This window comes from Hemibagrus wyckioides, linkage group LG06 (assembly GCF_019097595.1).
Source record: "Hemibagrus wyckioides isolate EC202008001 linkage group LG06, SWU_Hwy_1.0, whole genome shotgun sequence".
In the NCBI taxonomy this organism is placed as follows: domain Eukaryota; kingdom Metazoa; phylum Chordata; class Actinopteri; order Siluriformes; family Bagridae; genus Hemibagrus; species Hemibagrus wyckioides.
Window position 1 is genome coordinate 36,185,598 of NC_080715.1, and position 25,574 is coordinate 36,211,171.

At 41.3% G+C, this 25,574-nt stretch overlaps 1 protein-coding gene across 2 annotated transcripts in view; it reads right to left on the reverse strand.

Moving 5' to 3' along the window:
• The window catches only part of fig4a (FIG4 phosphoinositide 5-phosphatase a), a 53,912-nt gene that overhangs the window by 20,453 nt on the left and 7,885 nt on the right, over positions 1-25,574 (reverse strand). For both annotated transcript variants that reach the window (XM_058392672.1, XM_058392671.1), the window contains exons 6-18: positions 24,836-24,886; positions 20,394-20,545; positions 19,020-19,148; positions 16,052-16,152; positions 15,093-15,255; positions 12,511-12,608; positions 10,785-10,918; positions 10,479-10,595; positions 9,512-9,557; positions 8,794-8,942; positions 8,295-8,461; positions 2,484-2,622; positions 1,080-1,138 (exon numbers count right to left, since the gene is read on the reverse strand). In XM_058392672.1, the coding sequence (XP_058248655.1) occupies positions 1,080-1,138; positions 2,484-2,622; positions 8,295-8,461; positions 8,794-8,942; positions 9,512-9,557; positions 10,479-10,595; positions 10,785-10,918; positions 12,511-12,608; positions 15,093-15,255; positions 16,052-16,152; positions 19,020-19,148; positions 20,394-20,545; positions 24,836-24,886 (1,505 nt within the window). The remainder of the gene's footprint in view (positions 1-1,079; positions 1,139-2,483; positions 2,623-8,294; positions 8,462-8,793; positions 8,943-9,511; positions 9,558-10,478; positions 10,596-10,784; positions 10,919-12,510; positions 12,609-15,092; positions 15,256-16,051; positions 16,153-19,019; positions 19,149-20,393; positions 20,546-24,835; positions 24,887-25,574) is intronic.

Genomic DNA, 25,574 nt, shown 5'->3' on the forward strand with positions numbered 1-25,574 from the left:
TCGAGCAGAAATGCAGATAAATCTGAAAACAGGTTCACAGATTCTTCCTGGTATTAGTAGCGTAACCTTTATTTAACCAGGATAAAACTTTATTGAGATGAAATCTCTTTTTCAAGAGGAAGCTGGCTGCAAAAAAAAAAAAAGACAGCAAAAGGCAGATTTGCAAATGAGCTTAAAATAATACAGCATAGAAAACTATATAAATCACCTGTATTGTTACTTCCTGTATTTATAAAAGAAATAAAAACATCTAGTTAAACTGTAAGGGGATATTAGTTTCCATTTAGTTATTTATGTAAAGTTTTATCATGACAGAATTTTACTGTCTGGCTCCTTGTTATATTTATATATACACTGACTAGGCATAACATTATGACCACCTGCCTAATATTGTGTTGGTCCTCCTTTTGCTGCCAAAACAGCCCTACACATGCACTGTGTATTCTGACACCTTTCTATCAGAACCAGCATTAACTTCTTCAGCAATTTGAGCGACAGTAGCTCGTCTGTTGGATAGGATCACACGGGCCAGCCTTCGCTCCCGATGTGCATCAGTGATCCTTGGCCTCCCAAGACCCTGTCACCGGTGTACCACTGTTCCTTCCTTGGACCACTTTTGATAGATACTGACCACTGCAGACCGGGAACATTCCACAAGAGCTGCAGTTTTGGAGATCCAGTGGTCTAGCCATCACAATTTGTCCCTTGACAAACTCGCTCAAATCCTTACACTTGCCCATTATTCCTGCTTCTAACACATCAACTTTGAGGACAAAATGTTCACTTGCTGCCTAATATATCCCACCCACTAACAGGTGCCATGATGAGGAGATCATCAGTGTTATTCACTTCACTTCTCACTGCTAAGGAGGTTATGCCTGATCGGTGTATAATATACTTATTACTGTCATTATTGCATATAAGACACAATATATAGAGCATACTGACTTCTTTATTTATTCTTTTTTTGAATCTATAGAGCATTTCATTTATTTTTACCAGACAATTATTTGCATCAGAAGGGCAGACACTACAAATTATATACAAATTAATTCCATCATATAAAAATAGCCACATACCTTCATCATAAGGAACTGGAAGGTAGGACAACAAACCATTTGCCCACCAGAACGTGTAGCTGTGTGAACAAAACAAAGAAACTATTATCTAATTTGCATGAATGTAAGTACTTCAACGTGGATCATTTTAAAGAATAATTTTAATATTGTAACAGCCGTCGCTTAAGAAAAGCTCAGTGCCTCAGTAAAGGGGGGTTCAGACGTACAGCGACCCACAGTGACAAAGCGTCCGGAGATCGTTTGATTTCACTGAAAGCTGGAGACTTCCATTGATATGAGTGACAGCAACTAGATGTGGGCGTGTCCAGCGGCACAAAAAATTGCGACCAATGGGAGTGAAGACAGTAGAGATCATGTAAGTTCTGCATACTGTTTCATTTCAGCGACAACAAAACTGTTTCGGAATGCTAGTTACGTTATCCATTGCTAAACGTTATCATTATGGCAAACAGTAGAAGCAGAGCAATGCCTACTGGCCACTTCATAATACAGCGACTGGACACAAAAATCAAAAATCACAAATAAAAATCACTGTATGTGTGAACGCTAGCGCGTAAGTTGATGAAGACACGTGAGTGACCAGATGCATTAGAGAGCACAGCTTTAACAGTTTGGACACAATAACATTCAAATCTGGTGACTGAAGGCCATAGCATGAACATTTATACTCATCAATTATGCCCTGTGGATGGGGCGGAGTCATCCCGGGAAGAGACCACACCCACCAGGGTGAAGTCTAAAAAAACCTAGTGACCCTTTTAACTAAACAGACAAGTGGATGCCTACTGTGCCAGCCTGCTTTCCCTTCCCATCACACCACTCTGTAGAACATGCTAATACCTTTCCCTCTAGTCCTGCTGTTACTTAACAAAAAAAAAGGGCTTTTATTCAATTTATTTGAATTTGTAGTAATCACGTCAGCACATGACATGTTACATAGATACATAAAATAAGTTAGATTCCTTCTGTTCCATTTTATTTTACTTAGTAAAAAGTGACCTATATATTTGAGGCTTAATCAATAAGATTCTCTGGGCACTAAGCACACTCTTAAATAAAGTGGCCTATGCAGTCGAGCACAACTTAGGGATGGAAGTGGGTCAGCATGTTAAAGCCCTGGAAATCTACTACTTCTCTCTACTACCGTCCACCACTGAGCCTCCAAAATACTGACGGCACTACAGCCCAACGTCCATGGCTGAGCTCGCTGGGCGGTAGACATCTATAAATAATAAAATGTCTCTTCTATGATTAAAACTCACACTCGAATATATCTTATTAAATCACAGAAACCATCCATCCCAAAAATGTACTAATTCCAAGGAGGGTGCCAATATTTTTGGAGTTTTTGGCTTGCATAAACGTGTCTCAGGTTACCTCAAACACACTCGTACATATACACACCTGCGTCTCTCTTGGGGTAGAGCCATGGTGTTGCTCTGGTGGAGGTAAAAGTCGGTAGGCAGTTCCCACAAGTGCGGCTTGTTCTCTGAAGGCTGGTACACCTGGAGAAAAAGGTTTATGGCATCCTGTCTGTCGGCATCTTGGGAGTCGGAGGTGTAGGAAAGAGGTGGGAGGGGTGGAGAGAAAAAAAAAAGACATGATGATGAAGCTAAAAGAAGAGGACCTAGATTAAGGCTTTGGTACTAGGAGTAACAGCTTGTGCATCGAAAACAAAGTCCATCATTGTAGACATCTCTCATGGTTTCTATCCCTGTCATTTCTCTGTACAGCCCCATGCAGTGCTAACTGCTTCAGGCTGTAATTAAGAGTTAAATCAGGGTGCATGACAGCAAATAATTTTCTTGTTTCACGTCTCTCCCTCTCTTTATAGCTCTAATCCCTCAAGGCAACTCCAGAATCTTGTATATTCAATAAAGTCGAGATAATCATCAATGCTAAATACATAAACACGTGAACATGAACACGCACACTATCTCAGGCACCAGCGCTGGGCAGACGGATATGTATTGACGCAAGAGAACAGACATGTGTTTTTGTCTGTATATGATGCATCACGTGCTGGGGGATACAATGTGCAAGGTGCAATGCACTCTGACTGAGTAGCTTGGAAAATACTTCATAAAAAAAAAAAAAAAAAGATTTGCATACAAGCTCATTAAAATGACGTACAGTGAACCAGTGGCTAACCAGTCAATCCGTGTTGCTTGTATATTAAAAGCCATTTATATTTTACCTGAATCAGTCACTGAACAAGACAAAGATCGTCCTAACAAAAAAAAAGCCCTCATATAGACATGTCTTATACTTAGCACATTGCTATTAGTTTAACAGCAAAAGATCTATTTTGGACATGAAGCACTTCATGAGCCTTGTGTTTTCATTCATTCTATCCCTCATGTTAGGCATTTAAACAAAACATGCAAAGGACACAAGGATGAAAGAAAGAAAGGCCTTTGAGAAGCATGTATGGTTACTTCTCAATGTCCATCAGTTCCTGAGAGTTACTATTTTAGGAACTGAACTATTCACAGGATGCAACCTATAGCCAAATCTCTCCAATACATTTTGGATCTGCTTAAACGAAGTTTCTAGTGTGTAGTAATGCGACTAAGGTCTTGCTGGTCATCTTGATGTCTGGTTTCTGGACAAAGTGGGAGAATAAGGGGATAAGTGTATAGTAGTGTAGATACTGAGGCTAGTTGTGGACCATCACATTCTTTCCTATGATGAGTTGTCCTCTGCAAGGCTGGTCAATGAGAACATTCCATGCAAGGTGTGGAGAGATGCTTGCCTTCATAGCGACCTGATGGTTGGCAGAATTGCTGTCTAAAAGGACTTTGATGGCAAGAGGGACTGCCCTCGATTCCAGCTAGTTGATGGGTTGTGAATGGAATACAACCTCTGTCTATTACATGTAGGGGTGAAAGAGTAGATCAATCTAAATGAAGCTAGCTTCTTCAGAACCTGAACCTGAAAGTGTCGAACCTGAATTGTGCAAACCTTAATTAGGATCTGTGTATCAGAGCTATGGTCCACTAATGTGAACCTGAGGTCCATCTTAGCATAGAGAAAGTGAATCACTCACTTAAAAAGGACCAGGGGTCAAGACTCCCCCTGCCTATTGCTTGTTTGTGGTCACCATCAGTGCCTGACCCTTACAAATGTACTTCTAGAGGAATGGTCAAAAATTCCCATAAACACACTCCTTAAACCTTGTGGAAAGCCTTCCCAGAATAGTTCATTCTGTTATAGCTGCAAAGGGCAGGCCAACTTAAATGCATGTGCATGTAAAGGCAGACATGCCAGTTTTGACCTGGCTCGCAGTCTCCACACTAATTCATTCCAAAGGTGTTCTATCAGGTTGAGGTCAGGACTCTGAGCAGGCCTGTGAAGTTCCTCCACACCAAACTCGCTCATCCATGTCTTTATAGACCTTGCTTTGTGTACTAGTGCGCAGTCATGTTGGAACAGGAAGTGGCCATCCCCAAAACTGTTCCCACAAAGTTGGGAGCAAGAAATGTCTTGGTATGCTGAAGCATTAAAAGTTCCCTGGAACCAAGGGGCCGAGCCCACCCCTGAATTTAATTATTTGGAGGGGTGTCCCAAAACTTTTGGCAATATAGTGTATATGTTCAGCTTCTGAGGTACTCAGAAACTGGCTGCACAGATGTGAGTCTTGGAGTCTTACAGAAAGGTCTGGTTAACCTTCAGTGACTCCTTACTTGGAGATAAACCCAAGGAAAATCCACTTTACCACTTGATTTACATTTACGACATTTGGTAGAAGCCCTTAACCAGAATGAATTACAAAAGTGCTTTGAAGTCTCCAGCAACAAATAAATCACTACTGGTTCAAGTCAAAGACTAAGGATACCACAAGTCTAAAACTCTGTTAAAAGCAAATATGGCCCACAAACCATTTTTAATAAACAAACAAGTGCTAGTTTAAGTATTTCAGGAAGAGGAGAAGTCCATTCCACCACCTAGGTGCGAAAACATAGAAAAGTCTCAAATGTATACCTACCTTACACCCTGAGAGATGGTGGGACCAGTCAAGCAGTGCTAGAAGGTCTGAGGTAGTGAGGCATAGTGCGAAGAGTGAAAAGAGCTTTGAGGTAAGAGGGTGCTGGTCCATTGGCTTTGAAGGCAAGCATCAGTGTTTTGAAATTTTATTCATGAAGCTACTGGAAGCCAGTGGAAGGGTGGTATGGGAGAACCTAGGAAGTTCTCCAGGGGATGTGGAACCAGTAAACTAAGCAGACTATGTAGTACGGCATGGAAAAACCACTCAACCTGCATTTAGCACATAGTCACATATCCGACAATGAGCTATATGTCAGGAAAATTCAATATTCAAAGGAGATATTGATAAGAAAATACCCAGCATCGTAGGTATGACTCAAAATAAATGAAAGAAGGCTATCGCTAGCTTTGGAGGACAGGTTACCTCTAGCTCCTACCACAGTCACGAAGCTCCATGCGGCATAAACGTTGTCTGACATGTACGAGGTTAGACGTAGAAAGAGGAAGATGGCTGTATGACAGAGACAAATACTGCGTCATACATTATTTTGCTCCTTCTGCCTCTTTTGCTCCATGCTAATTTCAATTTCAAAAAGGACTTTGGATATGAAATCTGCACAGTCATAAAATAATTCTGCCTGAATAACGTGAAAAAAAAAAAAAAAAAAAAAGACAGCGAAGCCGTATTCCACACACGTGAGGAGAAGAGAAAAGCAAATAAGTTCGACTGTGAAGGGAAAATTGGGTGAATTAGCAGTCAAGCACACATTTGGAAAAAAAAAGTGATGAGAGGAAAGTAGGTGAAGATGCTCCGGTTACGATGACAGAAGACAGACTGCATAGTCTGGTTGGGTCGATATGTGCAATATTTTAGGTTTTCTAAGGTTTTGTTGTTGTTTTTGTTTTCAAAACCTGAGAGGAGAAGCACAGTTGGTGTCCAGACTATAGTACAATACCTGTAAAGCTAAATAAGCATTCCATGTAGGTTCCTGGTTTAAAAAGCAAATACATTCAATGTTTACTTGATGTTGGATGCTCACAACAAGCCATGGAACTTCTTTCCTAGCTGTCTGTTGCCATCACTACCTTTTTAGCAGACATTTTAATTGCTACAGCAAACAGGTGCTAATTCCTAGCTTTATAACTAGACTCGAAAAATCACACTAAGGCTCAAATGCCTAGAAATATGAATAAATAATTACTTGATGCTCTCTGAAGACAATCCTCCTAATTTCTCATTTTTAACTCTTTTCATATTCATAAGACCGTTAGCATGTGCCAGGCACTTCCTTTTCCACTAACCGCGCTCGTCAAGCAAAGGAATAATATTATAGCCATCACTAATTCTAACTTGGAGGGGGAAAAAACTGACTCATCTCAGTTATGTTGTTTTCTGCGATCCTCTAATGAGATAAGACAGATAGTCAATGATACCTAGTAAGAAAGAGTTGAACGTGACTAAAACTTATCACGTTATTACTTGACGCCATGCGCTGCCACTTTGCGCTTTCAAAATGAGGTATAAAACGGAGGAAATGAGATTTGCATTAAAGCTTCGTGTCTCTACAGACCAGCCTGAAGACTGATATGAGGAATTGTTGCTTGGTGAGAGCTCTTATTGCTTTCTTGATTGGGCTGAAGGGCAATGCTGTATTTTAATATGGGAGTTTAAGCAGTGCCAAAGAGCTCTGTAACCATGGAGAACAGACATGGGTTTGTTTCCATGGGGAACAAGAATGGCGCACTATAACCACAAGAGGCCATGTTTAAGCGGGCCAGTCAGATTAGGCTGAATATTACCCACTAACGATTGAGTAGGTCTAATAAAAGGCGGATAATTAGAACACCAATTACATAATGCTGTGGTTCAAAATTCAGTTTGATTCATCATTATGTGTATAAAAGGCCCTGACTAATGATTTCAAGTAATAATAAACTCTTCTTAACACTTCCCTGCCTGCTGCAAAAGCTTTATAAGACATGTGTCATGTAGACATGAGTAATATAGACTTAGCTTTTTTGAGACTTTGCTCTCCATTTAGCATTAAAACAAATCACAATAGAGAATTTAATCACAGACGGATGATAAAACAAAAAAAGGAAATAAAGCAGCTCCATCATTTCAGGATTAAGGAGAGTAGAGAATGTTAATAATGATATTATGAGCTGGGATGTTAAAGCGCTGGACCTGAAGATTCCATAGTGATGCAGATTAATCACCAAAAAAATGCATATTATTCCAATATAATACTTTTTACAGATCCATTACAGATTAATATCCACTTGTTGAGTGCATGCAAGATGGTGAAAGGTGGGCGGAGCTTCCAAGCAGTTTCAAAATCTGCACAAATCTTTCCATTTTTTAATGATGGGCATTGAGAGTATATACACAAGTAGGATATTGTGGAATTTTAATTATTTTTATTTTTTTGTTAAGGGTATTGAGTTACCTTTGCCTTAATTTACGTATTATTATTATTATTATTATTATTATTATTACTATTCCTTTTATTTATTTACCTATCCAGTTATAATGAAAAATTTAACTGTTGTCTTAACCTGTATGACAACGTTTGAAAATAAATGTTGTTCTTCAAAGTTGGTCGGCTCATCTCTCTCTTCTTTTTGGAGGTATTTTTATTGAGAAATCTTGCTAGAATAGTCTGATATTACTGATGTACTGCAGAGCTCCAACTCAGAGTGCTTACATAGTTATAATGTCTGGTAATACTGAATAATCTAACTGAAATAGTCATAAGATAAGATGTGTAATCCTAACATGTAGGATGACATCACATTTCACCAAAAAATATTAACAAACCATACTAAAAGTGCAAGATTTCTGCTCTTCTTTGTTCAATGTGCCGGTATTGCGCCTTCCAAGCAGTAACATATATTAAATAATCGAACATCATAGCCATAGATTCTTCATGCAAAAACTGTATCAGAGCATTCATGCCTAATTTATTAGCTCATATATTGCAAAGTAGCAATATTCAATAATGAATAATTCATAAGAGTGACAGCAACCAGCAATCAGCTGATTACTCATGCTTCATGTAAAACTATAAGACGCCTCTGGTTTACTAATAAATACTGAGAGCTTTTCAATAATAACCAGTGAGTGATAAAATGAGCCAATCTACTCGATCTAAATCATTCATAAGCTCTAAGACAAGGCTTTAATGTGTGTAAGCATTAGGTGTGTGACTCTTTTTCTTGAGGTACCTGAGAAAGCGTTGCTGTAGTAACGGGACAGCGTCTGCATGATGTCTTTGGAGTGTTGTGTCCATGGCGCAATCTTGCGGTAAGTCTTGACTCTGTGGACCAGCTGTGAGCCGCCATACTGCAGTGACAGTGTGTCCCCGTGATCTTCATAAAGCTCCTCGAACAACCTGTTTATCCAATTCAAACTAGTTTTATCTCAGCCTTTTTAATCATGGTGTTAATGTCCAGAATATTCTATAATATACTGTAGCAGCAAGCAGCGAATAAGGGGCCAGGCACTTTTGGACAAACCCTTTGGAGCAATGGAGGAAAACCAGAAGGGAATCTGATACTTTTCCCAAAAAACTATACAAAAGTTAATGACAAAAATGTGTGGGTCAGTTTCACATCTCGAGCTTAGAATATCCATTTCATTAGTATGACACCAAAATCTATGGTCTTGAGCCGCTACTGAATAGAAATGAATTTGAATAAAAAATTAAAAAATAAATAAATTTACCTGACGCAGTCGGTGTCAAACTGCAGCTTTGGTTTGTCAATCATCCCGAGAGCATAAAGCTGATAGGCCAGAGCACATTTTCCCACCATGAACTGGGCGGTGTTGGTACGATCCAAGCAGTCCACACAATTAGTCCTCAAAACTCCCGTCTGCGAAGGAAGCAAAACTATAGACGTTTCAGTTCTTTAAATATTTTCTCTAAAATATACCAGATAAGTATTTAGGTTTATTCAGATGTTTTTTAATGGGCAGTATGTAGAGCCGCTTGTCGCAGTCCAGTCCAGTCCAGTCCATGTGCTTGAAAGTTAGTGAAGCCTTTAGAGTTCTACATAAATATGATCTTGGTTGTTTATTTATTGAGGAAAAAGATCCGATATTGCGTATCTGCGAGTGTCAAAAGTATGTAAAACTCTAGGACTGATGGAAATGAATCCAAGCAGGTAATCTAGAAAATGCTAAACTTTCAGTCACCAGTGTAAACCTCCCATTTTTGAAGGGTTGGAGTCAGAGCACAAGGGCAGCCATGATTCAGTGCCCCTTGCTAAAGAGCCCAGCACTGCCAAGCTGCCACCGTTGGGCCCTTGAGCAAGGCCCCCAACCCACCCTGCTCCAGGGGTGCTGCATCATGGCTGACCCTGTGCTCTGACCCCAACCCTCCAAGGATGGGATATGTGAGGCTACTACTACTTGTGCAAATGTAAACTGCTTACTTACGGACCTGTATTCTACCATGAGTGGTGGGATGTCCTCCCAAATCCCCCCATCTGCACACAGAAAAAAAAACATTTTTTTAAAAATCTTTAGAAACAAATGAGATGGATACTGGAACTGCTAATATTAAATACATTATATTAAAATACATACACTATATTGCCAAAGGTTTTGGAACATCTGTCTTTACATGCACATGAATGTAATATGGAGTTGGCCCTATAATAGCTTCAACTCTTCTGGGAAGGCTTTCCACAAGGTTTAGGAGTGTGTTTATGGGAATTTTTGACCATTCCTCTAGAAGCGCATTTGTGAGATCAGGCACTGATGTTGGACGAGAAGGTCTGGCTCACAGTCTCCGCTCTAATTCATCCCAAAGGTGTTCTATCAGGTTGAGGTCAGGACTCTGAAGTTCCTCCACACCAAACTCACTCATCCATGTCTTTATGGACCATGCTTTGGTGTACAGTCATGTTGGAACAAGAAGGGGTCATTCCCAAACTGTTCCCACAAAGCATGAAACTGTCCAAAATGTCTTGGTATGCTGAAACATTAAGAGTTACTTTCACTGGAACTAAGGGGCTGAGCCCAACCCCTGAATTCAATGATTTGGCAGGGTGTCCCATAACTTTTGGCAGTGTAGTGTACATTAATATTACAGTAAATTACACTGCAAGTTAAAATGACTTGAACGCTGTTCAAAAACCTAGTCCAAGGACAGGTCTTATCAGTGACGGAGAAAGTCTAGCACACTCTTTTATATTCCATTCTCTTTCAAATGTCACATTCAAAGCTCTTGGACTTGTTGTTGTGAAGCATTTGTAAGGAAAATAAATAAATAAATAAATAAAATAAAACGGAATAAATAAATGACCTTTCTTTCAGATTCTTTACATCATCTGCAATTTCAGCGCATGCAAATACAGATGTGTTCAGATTCAGCCATTTTTTTTTTGTTTGTTTGTTTTTCATACCTGTCATCAGGTCGTAAGGTGTGACAGTGGAAATCGGATCGGTTGACGAAGAAGCCGGTCCTCTTCACTACGTTCTCGGCAATCATACTCAACCGGTCCAATACGTTACAGAGTTTGCTGCATGTGGAGAAAAGAAACACAAAGGAATATTAACAGGAAGTGAACATTAAATATGTTAAGACATGGACATTTTAAATAGTCTATTTATATTCAATATTCAATCCAATATATTCCTGCAATCCCATAATAATCAACCTACATAATAATTTTCTACATTTTTTTTTTTCATTTTGTTCAACAGCGCACCTCTTGGTGTAACGTGCCATGTCCCAGGCGATGTATTCGATGCAGTGCTCCGGAGGAAGGAACTGATTGAGGTTGATGATGGCTGGGTAAAGCTCCTCGCTTAAAATCTTTTCATGCTTCCTCTTCTCTCGTTTCTGTATTTCAGTTAAAGATTATTAGCATGGATTAAGCAACACTGATTCTTTCCAAAGAAATTATTTATTTGGGAAAAATAGTTCTATATAACACAATTCAACTAAAAAGATTATCTGGCAACTTTCTGCTGAAACTTCTTCCCAGTTACTCCAGTCTTTCCTTTCATACACTAAAAATCTATTTCAACAACTCAAACAAAGTTTTTGGAAATGCCATTTGAAGGATTAATGTTAGTTTAAGGTTGCCAGATTACAACAACTCCAGACAAAATGGCTTAAAAAAAATTCTGGCACAGGAAAACTTTTAACCATTTAACAGGTTTGTTATTTCTTTGTTGGCATTGGTGCACATGCACATCACAAATAAATAAATAAATAAATACAAAAACGAAATATTTAGCTAGGTTATGCAGAAGGCAGAAAGCTTTCCAAAAGGTTCCAAAGGCACAAGTGTGAGTGTGTGTTAAAGTGTGTGTGTATTTAGGTTTGTGAGTGTATGTGTGTGTAAGAGAGACAGAGAAAGAGAGACATAGAGACAGAGAGAAAGAGTGTATGAGTGTATGAGTGAGTGAGTGAGTGAGAGAGAGAGAGAGAGAGAGAGAGAGAGACTGTGAGTGTGCAACACTAGAAATATCCTATACATTACATACAAACATCTCTCCAACACAGCATCATCTAATATCTCTCCTCTTTCCAGCCTCTTTTTGATCGAACCTGTGCTGATCCATGTGACTTTCCGGAACACACGAACACACACACACACACACATATTTTCATATTTTCAATCTAACTACTAACACACACACTGCTGGGAAGCTCTAGCAGTATGCCACAATGCAGTGAGTGTCCTCCAGCAGCCCATAGCACTGCACTGCACCTTCTTCGCCCTTGCTTTTATGGCACAATAAAAGCTATCCCTGGTGCTTACAATGCTCCAGAGTAGACCAAAGCACTGACTTAAACACACACACACACTTGTGACTTGAGACGTCTACAGTAAACAAACATTCAAGTAATATCTCACACCTGCATGTACAAAAGCCCAAGAAAAGAAAAGAAACATGTGCCAATTTTGTCCATGTGCTTTGTTGTGTGTGTGAACACACACACACACACACTCATTTCTAAAGGCTCACATGCGTGCTTTTTTACACATCCGGCAATCACAATCAAAAGGGGTTTGTCCACCGGGGATACTCATCAGCGGCACATGGCTGGCACGTGCGTGTGTGAGTGTGTGTGTGTGTGTTTGTGTGCGTGTTTGTGTGTGTACAGCAGCAATTATACCTCCGTTCTCTCAACCTTGTGACTTACAATGTGAGCTATGACAAATCCAGGAAGTGGCCTGACACCAAAGTGCGAATGAACATCGCTGTATGAAGCACTGATGCTGTAAACGTCTGTATGACTCAATTACTCTGTACACAAATAGTCCGTGTTAATGGAAGGGAGATGTCCAGCGAAGAACCAGAAGAAAGCCCACACAAACAAACACACACACACACACACACACACACACACACAAGCAGGTACGAATGCAAGAGTAGGAAATAATAGAACTGAAAAACCATCGATTCGGGAAGTTTGCACACCTTAACGAGGTTGAGGATAATGATCGGAGAGCCGAAGCGCTGCAGCATCTGATCAAAGTGAAGTGCTGCAACCTGGGCATATGGGTCAGCCTGGTCCACTGCAAGAGACAGATCAAAAGAAGGGTCACAGATAAACGTCATGCGATGACGATTTCACCATTTCACTATGGATCAACTGAGTATTTAACACCTGGTTCAGGACCTGAGGATATCTCTTTCAAATAGTCTTAGCATGGTCTAGCATAACCTTTTGAGAAAGCTAACATCATTCAACATATTTTCTATATCACATGCTACTTTAAAGGAGAAGTTCACTTCCAGAACAAAAACCTACAAATAATTTCCTCAGCCCCTTGTCATCCAAGATGTTCATGTCTTTCTTTCTTCAGTCGTAAAGAAATGATGTTTTTTGAGGGAAAACATTTCAGGATTTTTCTCCATATAGTGGACTTCAATGGTGGACGTGAGTTTGACCTTCCAAAATACAGTTTAAATGCAGCTCCAAAGATCTCTAAACCATCCCAGTCCAGGAAGAAGGCTCTTATTTAGACAAACCATCGCTCAGTTTCTTAGAAAAATAAAAAATTTTAACCACAAAAGGTCGTCTAGCACTAGCTCTGGGATGCGCGTCTGCGGCGCTACGTACTATGTAATCACGTCAGAAGGTCACGCGTGATGTAGGCGGAGCTACAGACCCAGTGTTTACTAGTGTGGAGAAGGAGGAGCACTCTGAAGTTGTTGTGTGGAATGACAAAGTTATATGTACCTTTTTGTTAGTAAAGAGCGTTTGAATTATTTGCACTTTCTTGGTCTTTGCACGTTCGCTTTGTAAACACTGGGTCTGTAGCTCCGCCTACATCACACGTGACCTTCCAACGTGATTACGTAGTATTGCAGACACTCATCCCCGAGCTAGTGCTAGACGAGGTTTTGTGGTTAAAAAGTATACAGTTTTTTATTTTTCTAAGAAACTGAGTGATGGTTTGTCTAGATAAGAGCCTTCTTCCTGGACTGGGATGGTTTAGAGATCTTTGGAGCTGCATTTAAACTGTATTTTGGAAGGTCAAACTCACGTCCACCATTGAAGTCCACTATATGGAGAAAAATCCTGAATTGTTTTCCCTCAAAAAACATCGACTGAAGAAAGAAAGACATGAACATCTTGGATGACAAGGGGCTGAGGAAATTATTTGTAGAGTTTTGTTCTGGAAGTGAACTTCTCCTTTGATGATGATGTCTCATCATATATTACAGAGAAGATGAGGATATGCTTGGCCTTAAAGAAGAAACCAAACAGAAAAGGTGAAGAAAAGGTAAGAAGCCTAAAACTGACAGAAAAAGCAAAAGGCAGTATGCAAATATGTTCACTAAATATTTTAGTTATTTTTTAATCTTGCCCTCTCTTCCTTCCTGCAAAGGTCATGTTGGGTCACCAGTTGAACAATAACAACAAATAATATGAAAGATTATTTCTTAAAAGAGTTGCCTCATCACAAAACATATCAGCCGTCCTGATTTGACATCGTTCTCCTTTATATTCTCCGCCGATGGACTATAATGAGAGCCGAACAGAAAGAAAGGAAGCGTGGATTATCAGACAGGGAGGACGTGGTTTTAAAGGCCTTTTCTGCTGTCACCTGAGGCAAGCAAGCCCCGGGAGGCCAGCAGCTAGTGTGCTTGGTTCGGGGACATGCTGTGTACCAGTGTGTAAATGCATACAAAATGTCACTCTGCTCAGGAGGGAAGATGGAAATGGGGAAGGAAGGGATAAGAGGATTACTGCCACCAAATCTCAACACCTGTAACACACACACACTTACAGCACACAACCAATAAAAAGGCAGAGAAGGAAAATTCTAATAAGGCAGAGGAGGTGACTGCCCTGACCGCTGGTTCTACCCCACTTATCAAGTGAGTATGGGGGCAGCATGATTTCTTCCCCAGTGGGCCTTGTTAAGTTTGTTGCAGTTCCCATTTTAGAGCAGTAATAATGCTAAAAATCTAAATGAGAAACATTTTGTCCTCAAAGTTGATGTGTTAGAAGCAGGAAAAATGGGCAAGCAAAGGGCCAAATTGTGATGGCTAGATGACTGGATCAGAGCATCTCCAAAACTGCAGCTCTTGTGGGGTGTTCCCGGTCTGCAGTGGTCAGTATCTATCAAAAGTGGTCCAAGGAAGGAACAGTGGTGAACCGGTGACAGGGTCATGGGCAGCCAAGGCTCACTGATGCACGTGGGGAGAGAAGGCTGGCCCGTGTGATCCGATCCAACAGACGAGCTACTGTTGCTCAAATTGCTGAAGAAGTTAATGCTGGTACTGATAGAAAGGTGTCAGAATACACAGTGCATGATGGGTCAGAGCTGTTTTAGCAGCAAAAGTGGGACCAACACAGTATTAGGCAGGTGGTCATAATGTTATGCCTTGTCAGTGTATATGTTTACAATAACATATGATCTTCAGAAATGTGTATGAAGAGTAGGATTAATCTACAGTGATATCAGATGTGTTAATAAAGCAATAAATAATCAGTATGTTATAGTAAAGATAATAAAGCATGTGTAGATACTGTGTGCTGCTCTTACATCGTATGGGAGGTTTGGGCATCATGGTGGAGATGTCCTGAGACCAGTAGAGAGGCACAGAGCCTCGAACCTGCACATAAGAGGAGTAGCTGCCTGCTGTAAAGGACATTACTGAGGCATCGTGGATGATCTGCTCAGTCTCCACTTCGTTCGCCACGTCACCCTACAAATGGAGGCACACACACACACACACACACACACAGGCACAGACAAACGCATACACAGATACACGCACACACACACAAACACACAGAAAGGCAAAGACACATGCACACAGATAGGCACACAGAGACAGGAGCACACACAGGCAGAGGCATATACACACACACACACACACAGACGTGCACACACAGATACGCAGACACACAGACACAAACACAGAAGCACACACACACACATATGCACACATAGAGATGCATGCACACACAAAAACACAGACGAGCACACACACAGATGCGCGCACACAGACAGACGAACACAAACACACACACACACAGATGGACACAGATGCACACACACATGGAAGCACACACACGGACACACACACAAACAGTTCATGTCAAGGATCTAGAAACTGAGCACAGTCTAAGTATCTCTGCATCACATAGAGTCACTTCCAGAATTATTGGCACCCTTCTTAAAAAACGAGTTACGAATATAAACAATATCATGAGCTTAAAAATGAACTAAGCTTCTTTTTTTTTTTTAATTGTTTAGCATAAATCCACTTTCAACGCTACTAACAACCCTGGTCTCTATAAAATAAAGTCCTATAAACTCTCTGATTCTCTTCCTGTATATAACTTGAACACTACTGCTTGTGAAAAAGCTGATTTATGTACAAGTCTTAACCTTCTGGCAGAGGTAACCATCAACATTCCATCTCTCCTTCCGTCTTGTTCTTCTTCAAGGGTGCCAGCACTTTACTGTAAAGTTGACTGTAAAGTAAAGTTGTGTACCTCACAGTTGGCTCCTCTCTTCAGGAAGCGTGTCCCAGCAAAGCGGCTGGAACGTCGAGCGATCAGGGTGACATAAACCGGCCGCCCGTAGATCAACAATTCTGCAATTTAGAGTTAAGTGCACACACTTAGATATACACAAATACATAGAACATACACAGCCATAACACTGTGAGCAGTGAGAGGTGAAGTGAATAAGACTGATGATCTCCTCATCATGGCACCTGTTAGAAACAGGAAAAATGGGCAAGTGTAAGGATTTGAGCTTTGAGTTTGACGCAGGGCCAAATCGTGATGGCTAGACGACTGGATCAGAGCATCTCCAAAACTGCAGCTCTTGTGGGGTGTTCCCGGTCTGCAGTGGTCAGAATCTATGAAAAGTGGTCCAAGGAAGGAACAGTGGTGACCCGATGACAGGGTCATGGGAGGTCAAGGCTCATTGATGCACATAGGGAGCGAAGGCTGACCGTGTGATCCGATCCAACAGGCGAGCTACTGTTGCTAAAAGAAGTTAATGCTGGTTCTGATAGAAAGGTGTCATAATACACAGTGCATGACAGTTTGAAGCCAGTCAAGTTCCTCCACACCAAACTCACTCGTCCATGTCTTTATGGACCTTGCTTTGTGCACTGGTGTGCAGTCATGTTGGAACAGGAAGGGGTCATCCCCAAACTGTTCCCACAAATTTGGGAGCATGAAATTGTCCAAAATGTCTTGGTATGCTGAAGCATTAAGAGTTCCTTTCACTGGAACTAAGAGGCCGAGTCCAACCCCTGAAAAACAACACCTGAACTGGAGGGGTGTCCCAAAACTTTTGCCAATATAGTGTACATGACCTCACAGACGTGGTCAAAAAATGCTGGCAGTAAGAAAATCTCAAAGTCTGGTCACTAAAAGCAAAAATGTTTCTAATATTCTGGCACCGTTATTGCTCTAAAAATAAATTTGAGAATTTCTGCAGGGGAAAAAAAACAAAACAAAACAACAAAACTCCCAGCAGCCCACTGATCACCTTCAACCCTGGCCTTGGTCCATTGTGTTACGCCGCTGAGAACATGCATACACATACACACACGAGTACACTAGAATACTAAAACTAAAATGAATAAACAGTCATTAAAAAAAAACACACATTGTGGAAAGTGTGTTTTGGAGTGGAGGATTTTAATCTCTTTAGAGGAGCGGTCAAAACCCAAAGGGCACGTTATGTTTATTTCACCATGTTCGACTTGCTCAGAACAAAAACCTGCAAATAATTTCCTCAGCCCCTTGTCATCCAAGATGTTCATGTCTTTCTTTCTTCAGTCGTAAAGAAATGATGTTTTTTGAGGGAAAAACATTTCAGGATTTTTCTCCATATAGTGGACTTCAATGGTGGACGTGAGTTTGACCTTCCAAAATACAGTTTAAATGCAGCTCCAAAGATCTCTAAACCATCCCAGTCCAGGAAGAAGGCTCTTATCTAGACAAACCATTGCTCAGTTTCTTAGAAAAATAAAAAACTGTATACTTTTTAACCAAAAAAGCTCGTCTATCACTAGCTCTGGGATGCATGTCCGCTACACTACGCACTACATAATCACATCGGAAGGTCACACGTGATGTAGGCGGAGCTACAGACCCAGTGTTTACTAGTGTGGAGAAGGAGGAGCACTAGTTAGTAAAGAGCGTTTGACTTATTTGCACTTCCTTGGTCTTTGCATGTTCGCTTTGTAAACACTGGGTCTGTAGCTCCGCCTACATCACGCGTGGCGTTCTGATGTGGAGTGTATGAGGTTTACATGTCAGTGAGGAAAGAGTAAAGAAAAGTCTTGATGATGAAGCTTCAGTGTGAAGTTCACGTGCCTTGAGAGAGATGAAAACGAGAGAGAGACAATATGATGATGGGAAGACACTGAGGGTCAGACTAGAATACTCTGCACAAAAACTACCAAGGACTGAGGAAGTAATGCAGTGATCTAGCTCATAAAACTAGCAGAGAGACAGAAAGGAAAAATGATGGAAGGTCAGAGAAACACTGAAGAGGCCAAGAGACTAACATTAAATATCTCATTCCATTCATTCAAGAATTCCACTGGATTACTGCAAAAATGAATCAGGAAAGCATGCACGCGTGCACGTACACACACACCCAAAAACAGAGTTATGAACACAAACCTACACACACACGCACAGAAACACACATGAACACAAACCTACATATATACACACACACACATACACAAACAGAGACACAACACACACAGAAACAAACACAAACAGAAAAAAATCACACATGCACACAAATACAGACACAAAAATAGAGACACGCATGAACACACGCATGAACACAAGCCTACACACACACACACAAATAGAGACACAAACACGCACACAACACAAATGCATGAACACAAACCTACACACACACGCATGAACACAAACCTACACACACAATCACACAAACAAACAGAGAAACAAACACACACACACAAACCCACACACATGAACACAAACCTACACACACACACATACATACACACACACACACACACAGAAACACACATGCATAAACACAAACCCATACACGCACACACAAACAGGAACACAAACATACAGAAACAAACACACATGATCACAAACCTACACACACACATATGAACAGAGACACAAATACACACAAACACACGTGATCACACACACACAAACAGTGACACAAACACACAAAAACAAACACACACACACACACACACACGAGCACAAACCTACACACACACACGAACAGACACAAAAACAAAAACACGCACGAACACAAACCTACACACACACTCGAACAGAGACACAAACACACACACAAACAGGAACACAGACACACAATCACACACACAAACACACACACAAGCGCAAACGTACACACACAAACAGTGACACAAACACACATGCATGAACACAAACCCATACACACACACACACACAGGTCTAAGGATACTTGACTGGCCGCAGAAGCCGTGGATGATGTACAGCAGCCAGTCTGGATGCACCGTGTCTTGAACTTTCTCCAGTAGTCGAGTGTTCCACACGTATTTAGCATAGGGTTCATTCTTCAAGCCGTGAACCACTGAAATAAACCCAGATACACAATCAGACTCACACACAGAACACACACTCATGCTGTAGGTGTTGAAGCTGAAGGTCAGTGCTGATGATTTCCAGACCAGAGTCTCAGACTATGATCCGAAACTCAGGTTCGGGTTAATGCGGTCATTCTAGGGTGTAATCTGGTCTATAGTAATAGATGTGTGTAGTGAGATACAGTGAGGGGGAAAACGATTACAACACAGTGGCTCAGGTCAAATGCTAACAGGATCAAACTGGTTTCACTGGATGTTCCCCGATGTTATAACGAAATAACAAAAGTGTTTTATTTCTCAGATAAACATGACAGACATACAGGAAGAAAGGTGACAAAGTATGGAGACACAGCAAAAGAAACTGAGATAAACACAAATATATAGAGATAGAGAGCAGGGATGGAGTGACAAACACAAAAGTCTGAGAAATGAGAAGGGGAAATGTAAGTGTACAAGAAAGTAATACACATAGAAAGATAGACAGACAGACAGGAAGGCAGAAATATAAGCAAGCAGGCAGGCAGACAGACAGACAGACAGACAGACAGAGAGGCATACATGCAGACAGACAGACAGATAGACAGACACACAAACACACACTCAAACAGGCAGGGAGACAGACAGAGAGACACAAGGCAGGCAGACATAGAGACACAAGGCAGGCAGACAGAGAGGCACACATGCAGACAGACAGATTGACATACAGGCAGACATGCAGGAAGGCAGACAGACAGGCAGACAGGAAGGCAGCCTGTATTAGGCTAGCAGGTAGGCAGGCAGACAGAGAGGCAGACAGACAGACAGACAGGCAGGCAGGCAGACAGACAGACAAACAGGCATACAGGTAGACAGGCAGAAAGGCACACTGGCAGACAAACAGTCAGACAGACAAGCAAAGAGGTAGAGAGGCAGGCAGGCAAGCAGGCAGACAGACAGAGAGGCATACTGGCAGACAGGCAAACAGGCAGGCAGACAGACAGGCAAAAAGGCATGCAGACAGGCAGACAGACAAACAGGCATGCAGACAGGCAGACAGACAGAGACAGATGGACAGTGAGGCATACAGGAAAACAGACAGAGGGAGGTACACAGGCAGACAGACAGACAGACAGACAGACAGACAGACAGGCATGCAGGCAGGCAGGCAGGCAGGCAGGCAGGCAGACAGACAGACAGAGACAGATGGACAGAGAGGCAGACATGCAGGCAGGCAGACAGACAGAGAGACAGACCTTGCGTAGGAAGGCCTTCATCCTCAAAGATGTCAAAACTGTCCTGTTTGCTGCTGTTACTGGTGTGGAGCTCCTCATTTTCTCCATGATCATAGGGTGTTTGGAGTAGAGTCATGTTATACTGCAGAGAGTGGCTCAGGTCATAGCTGTAACTACAGGTCAAAGAAAATCCAAAGGTCACAGCAATCACATAATGAGGGAGTGATCTGCAGTTCACACAATACATCAACACTGACCAAAAGCCTGCTTTGTCAACAAACAGTTTTTCATGCACATTGTCACAAAAAGCAGCTTTACAGAAATATATTAGAATATAAAATATTTTAAAAAATATGACAAACTGGATCATATCCTAACAACCAATGCTGTAGCTGAAGCATTTTTTTAAAAATCTTATTTATTTATGATATATTTTTATTATTTATTTTTTTATTATATATATTTTTATTATTTTTATATATTATTTATATAAATTTTCACTGTCACCGCAGCTAATAAAGCAAAAAATAAAAAATAAAATAAATCATTATTAGGTTGCATAATATAACATAATATAACAATATTTGTGCTACCACCACCATGCTTCACCGCAGGGGGTGATGGTGTTCTCAGGCTGATTTGCACTGTTGGTTTTTCCCCAATCACAGCAAGAAGCCTTTCAGTCAAACTGGAAATGCCCCAGTTTTGTGGAACAGCTTCTCCCATCTGTGCCATGGATCTCTCCAGCTCCTTCGCATTTCCTCTTGGCGTCTCTCAGCAAACAGCCTCCTCTAGACTGTGCCAATTCCATTTATTAATAATAGTGTCAGCCGTACTTGACATTTACATGTCACGCTCGTGTTATTACATTACACACACATCGGAGTAAAACACTACACAGCCCTGTCTGACAAATTTATCTGGGGTCAGGAGTGGAGCAAACAAGAACACAGAGGTCTGGGGTCTATAATCAGTCATGAGTCAATTTACTTCCTCTTAATATTCTCTATCCTCTTAAAGACCTACAGAAGTGCAAATACACTATATTGCCAAAAGTATTTGCTCACCTGCCTTGACTCGCATATGAACTTAAGTGACATCCCATTCCTAATCCATAGGGTTCAATATGACGTCGGTCCACCCTTTGCAGCTATAACAGCTTCAACTCTTCAGGGAAGGCTGTCCACAAGGTTTAGGAGTGTGTTTATGGGAATTTTTGGCCATTCTTCCAGAAGCGCATTTGTGAGGTCACACACTGATGTTGGACGAGAAAGCCTGGCTCTCAGTCTCCGCTCTAATTCATCCCAAAGGTGTTCTATCGGGTTGAGGTCAGGACTCTGTGCAGGCCAGTCAAGTTCCTCCACACCAGACTCTGTCATCCATGTCTTTATGGACCTTGCTTTGTGCACTGGTGCACAGTCATGTTGGAAGAGGAAGGGGCCAGCTCCAAACTGTTCCCACAAAGTTGGGAGCATGGAATTGTCCAAAATGTCTTGGTATGCTGAAGCATTCAGAGTTCCTTTCACTGGAACTAAGGGGCCAAGCCCAGCTCCTGAAAAACAACCCCACACCATAATCCCCCCTCCACCAAACTTTACACTTGGCACAATGCAGTCAGACAAGTACCGTTCTCCTGGCAACCGCCAAACCCAGACTCGTCCATCAGATTGCCAGATGGAGAAGCGCGATTCGTCACTCCAGAGAACGCATCTCCACTGCTCTAGAGTCCAGTGGCGGCGTGCTTTACACCACTGCATCCGACGCTTTGCATTGCACTTGGTGATGTATGGCTTGGATGCAGCTGCTCGGCCATGGAAACCCATTCCATGAAGCTCTCTGCGCACTGTTCTTGAGCTAATCTGAAGGCCACATGAAGTTTGGAGGTCTGTAGCGATTGACTCTGCAGAAAGTTGGCGACCTCTTCGCACTATGCGCCTCAGCATCCGCTGACCCCGCTCCGTCAGTTTACGTGGCCTACCACTTCGTGGCCGAGTTGCTGTTGTTCCCAAACACTTCCACGTTCTTATAATACAGCTGACAGTTGACTGTGGAATATTTAGGAGCGAGGAAATTGCATGACTGGATTTGTTGCACAGGTGGCATCCTATCACAGTTCCACGCTGGAATTCACTGAGCTCCTGAGAGCGACCCATTCTTTCACAAATGTTTGTAAAAACAGTCTGCATGCCTAGGTGCTTGATTTTATACACCTGTGGCCATGGAAGTGATTGGAACACCTGATTCTGATTATTTGGATGGGTAAGCGAATACTTTTGGCAATATAGTGTATATACACACTATATTGGCAAAAGTTTTGGGACACCCCTCAAAATCATTGAATTCAGATGTTGTTTTTCAGGGGTTCCAGTGAAAGGAACTCTTAATGCTTCAGCATACCAAGACATTTTGGACAATTTCATGCTCCCAACTTTGTGGGAACGGTTTGGGGATGACCCCTTCCTGTTCCAACATGACTGTACACCAGTACACAAAGCAAGGTCCATAAAGACATGGATGAGTGAGTTTGGTGTGGAGGACTTTCTAATTCTGACCTCAACCTGATAGAACACCTTTGGGATGACTTTAAGAGGAGAATGCAAGTCAGGCCTTCTCGTCCAACATCAGTGCCTGACCTCAGAAATGCACTTCTAGAGAAATGGACAAAAATTCCCATAAACACACTCTACACACAACCTTGTGGAAAGCCTTCCTAGAAGTGTTGTTATAGCTCCATATTACATTCATGTGTATGTAAAGACAGATGTCCCAGTTTTGGCCTGGGTCACAGTCTCCACAATTCCTCCCGAAGGTATTCTATCAGGTTGAGGTCAGGACTCTGTAAACTTCCTCCACACCAAACTCACTCATCCATGTCTTTATGGACCTTGCTTTGTGCACTGGTGTGCAGTCATGTTGGAACAGGAAGGGGTCATCCCCAAACTGTTCCCACAAAGTTGGGAGCATGAAATTGTCTAAAATGTCTTGGTATGCTGAAGCATTAAGAATTCATTTCACTGGAACTAAGAGGCCGAGCCCAACCCCTGAATTCAATGATTTGGAGGGGTGTCCCAAAACATTTGGCAATAATATATATATATTTTTTTAAATAAAATTTCTATATATATATTACACCACAGTTTGTCTGAATACTCGACTCTGATTGGTTGGAAGGTGTGTCTGTTAAACGTACTGAGGTCCAGTGTAACCATAGCAACACAGTTACAGTCAGTCAGCACACAGATATTATAAACACTTCTTAATGACCTCACTCAGCTAAATGCAAGATTTTTGCGTGTCATTTAACTCACAATAACAGCGTTTTATTTATTTGAATTTAAGGCATCGAATGTAATCTTATCACTACTTTATCTCCGTGTCTGAGTTTAAATGTGGGGAGAATTTATGGGTGAAGTAGTTCAACTGAGAGCTTCATTATTTCTCTCTCTCTCTCTCTCTCTCTCTCTCTAACTGTTTATCATTCATTCAAATTAAAGTGATCTTGTAGCACTATTTTATCTCTATGTATGATTCAGAGCAGGCGGAAACCTATTTCTAACAACTCCGAGGAAAATGAACCAACGTTTTCATTCTTTTAGTCAAATTTTACAGTGCAAACACATCAGTGACACCTCGTCAAGTGACCATGATGAGACCTGAATTCCTTAGAAACCTTACACATATCATATAGTTTTAATTACAATATACACTGCATTGCCAAAAGTTTTGGGACACCCCTCCAAATCATTGAATTCAGGTGTTGTTTTTCAGGGTTTGGACTCAGCCTCTTAGTTCCAGTGAAAGGAACTCTTAATGCCTTCAGCATACCAAGACATTTTGGACAATTTCATGCTCCTAGCTATGTGGGAACAGTTTGGGGATGACCCCTTCCTTGGTATGCTGAAGTTCCTTTCACTGGAACTATGTGGCTAAGCCCAATCCCTGAAAAACAACACCAGAATTTAATGATTTGGAGGGGTGTCCCAAAACTTTTGGCAATATAGTGTACATGCAATTCATCTACATTTGATATTCAACAGTGTTACTGTACTTCCAACAAGAATGCTTAAACACACTCACACACACACACACACACACACACACAAATCCAAAATCCAAGGTCCAAATTACAGAATATCCTGTTCTCCTTTTGATATACTCACAACAACAAAAAGAGAAAGAGAGAGAGAGAGAGACAAGGACAAACGAACACAGCAACACGTATAATCCGAGTATCAGAAATGTAACCCAAGATCATCAAGGACCTGCTATGCATCACAGGCCGACCTGCCCCGTGCTCGTTACACTGTTACAGGATCAACTCTGATCTCAGGTGCTGCTAAATTAAGACCCAATCTGTGTTCTGAACAGGACGTACTTAAACACACACACACACACACACACACACTGGAAGCAGGACATGTGGCAGCTTAGTCGCTCTGTGGAGAACAACTGAGGACACTTACCTGAAATAGAAGTTACTCGACAGGTCCACGTTTTGAAATATCCTCACATATCTGTAGAAATAATGAGATGGTGGTTACAGAAAATCCTAACAGGTAAAGCAAACATGGTCCAGTGCATGTGTGACATTAAAATAATTGCATGAAGTTGATCATATTCAGCTAATTATGTCAAGTAAGAAGAGATTACTCATGTCCTGTTCCTGTTTAGTCTCAGCTGAAGATCAGTGATCGAGGAGCTACTGTACATATTAAGGTAGTTTACAACCTGATAAGGACCGTGAAAATGTCCCAACATCAAATATCAGAAATTTCTGTGTCTTTAACCGTGGTTTGGTTATTCGAATATTTCAGAAACAGCTGATCTGCTAAGATTTTCACTCACACACACATCAGTCTCTAGAGTTAACACAGAATGGCGTGAAGAAAGAAAGAAAGAAAGAAAGAAAGGCTACAGTAATAGAAATAATCATTCTTTACAACTCTAGTGAGCAAAAAAAGCATCACAGAAACCTGAGGTGGAGGAGCTGCAACAGTAAAAGACCTCATCAGGTTCTACTTACAGCAGCCAAGAACAGAAATGTAAATTTAGTTCATTTGGAAAATGCCTAAATATCTGAGGAGTTAAGGGTCTTGCTCAAGGGCCCAGCTTAAAGGTGTTGGGATTTGAACTCAGAACCTGATCAATAGTTTTAATCATTACGCTCCTACTTCCTGGAATCTGAAGCTCCAGACAGAAAAA